We start from the raw sequence: 6,725 nt of genomic DNA, 5'->3' as shown, positions 1-6,725 counted from the left end.
CTTTCAATGACAATTCAGTTTTGATGCGGTAATGGATTGTGCCCACTTGTTAGAGATGACACTCAAAAACAATCTACTCCTTTACCCACTCACAAAGCTCTGTACTTGTTTATTATCTAGGGTTCACATATATAAATATATATGTATTTATATATATATATATATATATGTGTATACATACACATATATATCTATATATATAGATATATATGTACATATAGTCCCCATACATGTAATTAAAATACAAAAAAAAAGTTATTAAAGTGCTTTCTACTGACTCAAACACACAATCTCTGAGAGAATGGTATTGATACAGCATGTTTGAGAGTTAAAATCACTTATTCTTTTTGATTAGCTGTGTTCATCAGTGCTTAAGGGATAAAGACCAACAGATGTAAGGCATGATTGCAATCAAATGGTTAGCTGAGAGAGCACATCTGTGTCATAGGTAACGTCACACACATATGTAACTTGCAGTGGCAGTCGCATATAACCACTTCAGGGCTTTATATCTGATGTAAAGCCAACCATCTGTGAAGCTCATATAATAATACACCTGTCATCTACCAGCACCATCCTAGCAGATACAATAGCAGATTTGTGTCAGAAGTGTGTACACTAAAGGGATATTCTACTAATATACCAAATTAAGCCTTCTCCTCTTTGCTAGACACAGCTGATCAGACCAGAGAATTTCTGTTTCATCTTTTAGGATATATTTAACAGAATAGCCTATATTATACATGATTCAGTTAATGGAACTCCAAGTGTTCAAGCTTGGGAGGAAAATTCAAATGATGGAAGTTGAACTGTTAGAGTTGATGAAATATCTTTTTAAGGTGCGTAATGTGTGTCAGCGTCACTGAAAACCATTTATGAACTCATGAATGGCTTTGCCCATTAAAGACCATTGAACGGCATTGAACACAAACATCAGAGTAAAAGCTGGTTAATAAGGAAAATAGATACTAGTTGGTACTGTGGAGGCAAACTTCTCCTGTACTCAGTCCACATCATCTGTTGAACTGGCATGACGTTCACAAAGCACCGCTTTCTGTTTTACAGGACACAGTCATCATCTTGCAGCATTTCAGCTGAGTGGGTATAAAAATATAGACATTTGAAACCCTGAATATATGTTCATATGTGATTTTCTGCAACAAAACAAAACACAATTTACAGCTGTCCCACTCAGTGTACACACTGTGTTTTTAGAATTCACCCCCTCTAAAATGTGTTCTTGTATTACCCCTGGGGGAGGAGGTTTACACCCATTACAACACAGAACACAGAACGGCAATTATGATGTTGTCGTCTTCATCAACAGCCTACATCCGTCATTTCTTTGTTAATACACTAAAATTACCTCTGGGTGTGTGACACAGATTTACTCGGGAAAAAGTGTGTTTGTGTGCACAATGACATTACATCAACATGTCTTTATGATGCCTGGCTATGTGCTGGCTCTTCTCTGAAGGCCTCCTAAAGCCCTTGGTGCAGTAGTCGCAGCGATGGGGGTAGTCCTTGGTGTGAATGGAGATGACATGGCGTTTGAAGCCAGAAGCGTCCGTACTGTTATACTCACAATACTGGCACTGATAAACCTTTCTACCACTGTGTGTCTTCATGTGCTTCTTCAGCTCAGCGGGCTGCCGGAAGCCTCGCCGGCAGCGCTTGCACTTAAAGGGGAGGTCCTTCGTATGCAAGGACAAAATATGGCGGCTCAGGGTGAAGGTGTCGGGAGCGTTGAAATTACAATGCCGGCACTGGTGCACCTTGTTGCCCTTGTGTGTCTCCGCGTGTTTCTTCAACTCTGAGGGCCGGTGAAAGCCTTTCTCACACACGTCACACTGATGAGGAAAGTCCTTGGTGTGAACAGAGATAATGTGTCGTTTCAGGTCACTGGAGTTAGTGCTCTTGTGCTCACAGTGCGGGCACTGGTGGGTCTTGTGGCCTTGCACCATCTCTATATGACGCTGGAGTTCCCGAGCGTCAGCATAGGCTTGGGGACAGTGGCTGCACTTGAAAGGCAGATCTGCACCATGCTTGCTCTTGATGTGAGTCTTTAGGTTGGACTGATCTGCACAGCGGAACTCACAGTGCGGGCAGTGGTAGGGCTTCTCACCTGTGTGGGTCCGCATGTGTTTCTTCAGCTCTGACGGATGGCGGAAGCCTTTGGCGCACTCGACGCACACATGCGCAAAGTTCTTACTATGCACAGCCAGCAGGTGACGATTGAGTAGGCCCTGTTCCGCTGTCTCATAATCGCAATACTTGCAGTGATGCAGTTTGGGCTCCCGGTCCTTGACGATCAGCTTGTCAGATCCCAGGGGGCTGGACTCGTGGTAGCGCCGTGTGTACTCGGTGTATTCTGGAGACCGCTCACTATTGTGGCTTAGCAGTTTGTGACTCTCCAAATGGTTGTGGAAACTGACCTTCTTGTTGGTGGTAAAGTCGCAGTCTGTACACTGGTACTTCTTCTTTAGCAGATGGTCCGGGTGGTTCTTCATGTGGCATTTGAGGAAGCCTCGTGAGCGAAACTTCTTTCCACATATGTGGCAGGGGTAGACTGTCAAAGGCATACCATCTGGTCCAATGATAACGGCTGAAAAAGAAGTTCGAAAAATGTGCGTAATTTAGAATGTTGTGAACAACCTTCAATATGAAATTTTGTAACATCATATCTCATCATCTTATGGTCCATCAGTATCATATACTGATCATACCAGTCTGACACTGTCGTGTCTCTCCTTTCTTCTTTTTCTTAGCTTTGGGTTTAAGGGTACGGTTGGCGCCCAGCCCCTCGCGGATTTGAAGAAATGATGTAGCTGCACCATTTTTCACCTGATCAATGGTATTACCTGCACAGACCAGACAGTTTACATTACATTTACAACAGGATAGGTAACATTATTTTATTTTACTTTTCAAGAAGAAACCTACTAAAATCAGTTACTTTTAAAATAATTTTGCTTTTTAAACATGTTATTTAACCAAGCTGTGACATTTACTGTACAAACTGGCCATGCACAGACACAAATATCTCGTTGTTGAGTGAGTCAGCTAAAAAGAATGCTAATACATAGCAACCTCCTCTTACTGATGTACTTTCAACCGTCAGACAGTTTTGACTGTTTCTACTGATTTACAAAGACATAACCTGTGACACAACCAATGCACCAAAAGCTGTTTCACAAAGGAACATACTGATGTCATCGTCGTCATCCTCATCACTGTCATCCTCATCATCGTCTTCATCTTCTTTAGGGTGGTTCTTGACTGCCATATAGACCATCTTGTCACGGCCAACTCCCAGTCTGCCTGATGATGCAGCCTCCAGGTCAGGATGGCCATTCTGGTAATCATCCTCTGTTATTACCTCTGTTCCACCTGGAAATCCAAAAAATTCAACAACTTTGTTCAAGCCATGCTCTATATTCACTTGAACAGGAAAAAATCTAGAGGTAATTTCTTATATTGTAGAAGTTATGTATTGCCAGCAGACTGAGAAATTTGTGAATTTAAAAGTCACTTGCCTAAATCGTCATCTGCTTCAGCTTTAAAAATGTAGACTTTGATGACCTCAGAGCCATCCTCCTCTTTGGATTCCTTATCTTCCATTACCTCAGTGCTGATCTCAAGGGGGGTGTCTCCTATGTCCAACTTCTCTCCCACCTCATCCACTGCAGTAAGACAAATATACAAATGTCCAGTTATCCAAAATTGTATAATATCAATAACAAGAACAGTGTTAATGTATTATTAATGTAAGTTGTGTTATCATATGGCAAACTGTCTTACAGGAGATCATGAGGTAATCCTCAGAGCTGCTTCTTGCGTCATCATCCTCGTCTGTCTGCAGGGGAACAGCCTCAGTTGGCAGCTGTTCGTGGATTATGGTCTCTGAGCCTGCCTCTGTCACCATCAAGCCTTCTGACACAAGCTGGTGGTCCAGGGTGTTGTCCTGGTGCTCAGAGAGTAGCTCTGCCACAAATACCTGGTCTGGCATGTCATCATGGTGGTGGTTTGAGTCCTGGATGAGGTCTGAGGTAAGAACATGGTGGTGGTGGGGGTCCAGAGCTTCCTCTATTGCAACTTCTGTCCCAAGGATATTCTCAGGCATGATTACACTGTGCTCTGAGGGCACCATGTCTTCACTGGTCATTTCATGGGCCTCGACCCCTTGAGACTGCAGACTTTCCACATCTACCTCCAGACCTTCAACAACCTCAGCTTCTAAACCCTCTACTTCCACCTCCTCCTCAAGGCCCTCAACAACATGAGCTTCTAAGCCCTCAACATCTACCTCAGTTTCCAGGCCCTCTACCACTTGTGCCTCAAGACCCTCCACTTCCACCTCCCCCTCTAGGCCCTCTACAACCTGAGCCTCAAGCTCTACAACCTGTGTCTGCAGGCCTTCAACCACTTCTGCATCCAAGCCCTCTACATCTGCATGTAAGCTCTCCACCACTTCAGTCTCTAGCCCTTCAACCACCTCTGTCTCCAGGCCTTGAACCACCTGAGTCTCCAGGCCTTCCACCACCTGAGTTTCCAGGCCTTCCACCTCAAGCCCATGCTCCAAGAGGATGCCCTCATCTGTCATCACATCAGAAAGAAGCATACCCTCGGGCACAGACACCACAATGTGCTCCCCGTCAATGTGAGCCAGACCTCCCATGCCTGCAACTGTAAAAACAAAAAACAGAGCGGAGTTTCAAACAACAAAATGATCATTATAACAAGAGTCCACAGGTTTTTTCACATTCACGATGACTGACCTTGTAATGTTACTGTGACTTTACTATTTATCTAGGTAATTAAATAACATTTGCACTGTCAGCTTCATAGGCGTGGCCCAATAAAGTCAATAAGAAAATGTATGGATAGGGTCTCTAATAACTGTGTCTTGGTCTGAGTTCATTTCTGAGAGCTTTCAGCTTTCAGCTTTATCTGTGCTAGTGGGAATATTTGTCCCGAATTACATGTTGCGTGTTAAAATTAAGGATTGTTTACAATATAAAGTATGTCACCTTGTCCTACTTGACCACCTACCAAAGTCTTGCATGATCATAGCGTGGGGCATCTTTAGCTCCTGAGTGTGTAGCTCCAACACCCCTCCTCCTTGATCCATGTCTTTACTCAGAAAAAAGACTGAAAATTACAGTGTACACTGCGTTAGAAGTTTTCTTTCATTTTGTTACTTTCTTTTTTTTCTTTTGTTTGTGTGAATTTCTAAAAATGAGAGTGTATGAAACTGACAATGTTATATTGCCTCATATTCAATACATACCTTTACATTTGACAACAAAACCCTTAGAATAAAACCAATGGGATATCTGACGTGCTTCCTTCCATCAATATAATCAGTCCCCCTGATAAAGAAACATAAGAAACAATTGGTATTCATTAACATTATGTTGATAATAGAGGAGAACAGAACGAGGTAATTAGTTCATTCACTTAGTCTAAGTGTTGTAATTATATTTAATAACTAACTTTGTACATGGGTTCAGGTTTAAAATAAGGACACTGGTGGCATCACAAATGGCCTCTGCAAATGAAATACAGAAGGCAGAAAAACTTTATTTGCTACCACTGAGGAGGGGGCAGTTATGTTGTTGACCACTGGCACCATCCATTGCCTAGTAAGAGTACTACAGGCAGGTTCAACCTGAAGACATATAGCTATACACCTGGGGCTGGTTGAGCCTGATGGCTGTAGCCCAGCTGAGACAAAGGGCTGTCCCGCTCAGTGTGCATGGGGACGAGCTCATAGGCAGCGTCTCTGGTGGCTCTTAGAAGATAAGTCCTGCTTGTTTTAGTTGGAGGAAATGTACTGTCGTCACATGACGGTTCAAAAAAGCCAAATATGTGATGTCTGCAGTGGTCTGTAGTAACGTTATGGGCACCTGATTTCCACAGATACATCATACTGGGATAAACTAAAAACTAATACTGTGATGCTACACTTCTTGTTGTGAAAAGTCTTGTATTCCGGACTCTTAGCACAAAACTACACATGCTCCGAGTTTATGGCCGCCAATGAAAATACCGCAGACGTTATGCAATGCATAGTAGGGCGGCTACCGCCCTCCACCCACAGAAGCTAACTAGCAAGCAAGCTAGGGCTGTTCCTCTAAGCGCCATTTTGTTTTAGCATAATGGCTAGTTCAAGGGAGACAATAACCCATATTATTTGACCATTTCAGTAATAAATACACGAAACGTTACAATACTAATAAAGCCATTAGCACAGGCAACAGATTGAAATGCCTTATTATAATATTTTCTGGCATGTCGCTCATATCTGCGCGACGACGGCCGTCCGTTTGGCTAGCTAGCTTGCTAAGCTAGGTGGCGCAGCTTGTGCCGCATTATCTTCCATGTTGTTTTTCGAAAAGGCTGAAAGAGGCCCGCTACGGCCGACTGGGCCCTTGCGTCTTATTCCACATACCTTTCTAATCGATTCAAAATAATTTTACCTGATAACGTCGTCTTCTGACTCTATCGGCGTTTCTCCCCCTTCTCAGTTTTGTCTGTTATTGTTTTGGTTTATTTTTGACGGTAAGCTAAGTGCGGCCTGCAGTTTTGGATCCCCGGGCACTCTTTGCTAGGCCTCGGCCAATCAGCTTGCTTCCTGACAAGCAGAGGGAGGGCGGGGGGCAGACAATGCGTGGCCTCGTTTACCGCTGATCCCTTACTATTTGCGTCATGCATAAGAGAGC

General features: G+C 43.4%; 1 protein-coding gene across 2 annotated transcripts; it reads right to left on the bottom strand.

The window, feature by feature from the left end:
• Positions 1 to 216: 216 nt before the first annotated feature.
• On the bottom strand, positions 217 to 6,608 carry znf711 (zinc finger protein 711). Of its 2 annotated transcripts, XM_022751973.1 has the most exons (8): positions 6,483 to 6,608; positions 5,291 to 5,372; positions 5,053 to 5,151; positions 3,802 to 4,686; positions 3,537 to 3,683; positions 3,208 to 3,390; positions 2,727 to 2,861; positions 217 to 2,605 (listed from the first exon to the last, which is right to left on the bottom strand). In XM_022751973.1, exons 3-8 carry the CDS (start codon positions 5,129 to 5,131, stop codon positions 1,425 to 1,427), a joined length of 2,610 nt encoding a protein of 869 aa, XP_022607694.1. In that variant the 5' UTR covers positions 5,132 to 5,151; positions 5,291 to 5,372; positions 6,483 to 6,608; the 3' UTR covers positions 217 to 1,424. The 2 variants fall into 2 exon arrangements, with proteins under 2 accessions (XP_022607694.1, XP_022607695.1); XM_022751974.1 differs by lacking the exon at positions 5,053 to 5,151.
• Between the last annotated feature and the right edge of the window lie 117 nt (positions 6,609 to 6,725).

The sequence above is a fragment of the Seriola dumerili genome, unplaced genomic scaffold (assembly GCF_002260705.1).
Source record: "Seriola dumerili isolate Sdu_G_001 unplaced genomic scaffold, Sdu_1.0 BDQW01000161.1, whole genome shotgun sequence".
Taxonomy (NCBI): Eukaryota; Metazoa; Chordata; class Actinopteri; order Carangiformes; family Carangidae; genus Seriola; species Seriola dumerili.
Note: the sequence above shows the minus strand (reverse complement) of the source record. Positions and strands in the feature narration are given on the sequence as shown.

Excerpts from the sequence above, each read along its gene's own strand:
- znf711 (XM_022751973.1), bottom strand. The coding sequence starts at position 5,131 with ATGGATCAAGGAGGAGGGGTGTTGGAGCTACACACTCAGGAGCTAAAG. Across the intron at positions 2,862-3,207 it reads GGATGACGACGATGACATCA|GTAATACCATTGATCAGGTG; the intron begins GTATGTTCCTTT and ends TGGTCTGTGCAG. Across the intron at positions 2,606-2,726 it reads GACACGACAGTGTCAGACTG|CCGTTATCATTGGACCAGAT; the intron begins GTATGATCAGTA and ends CTTCTTTTTCAG.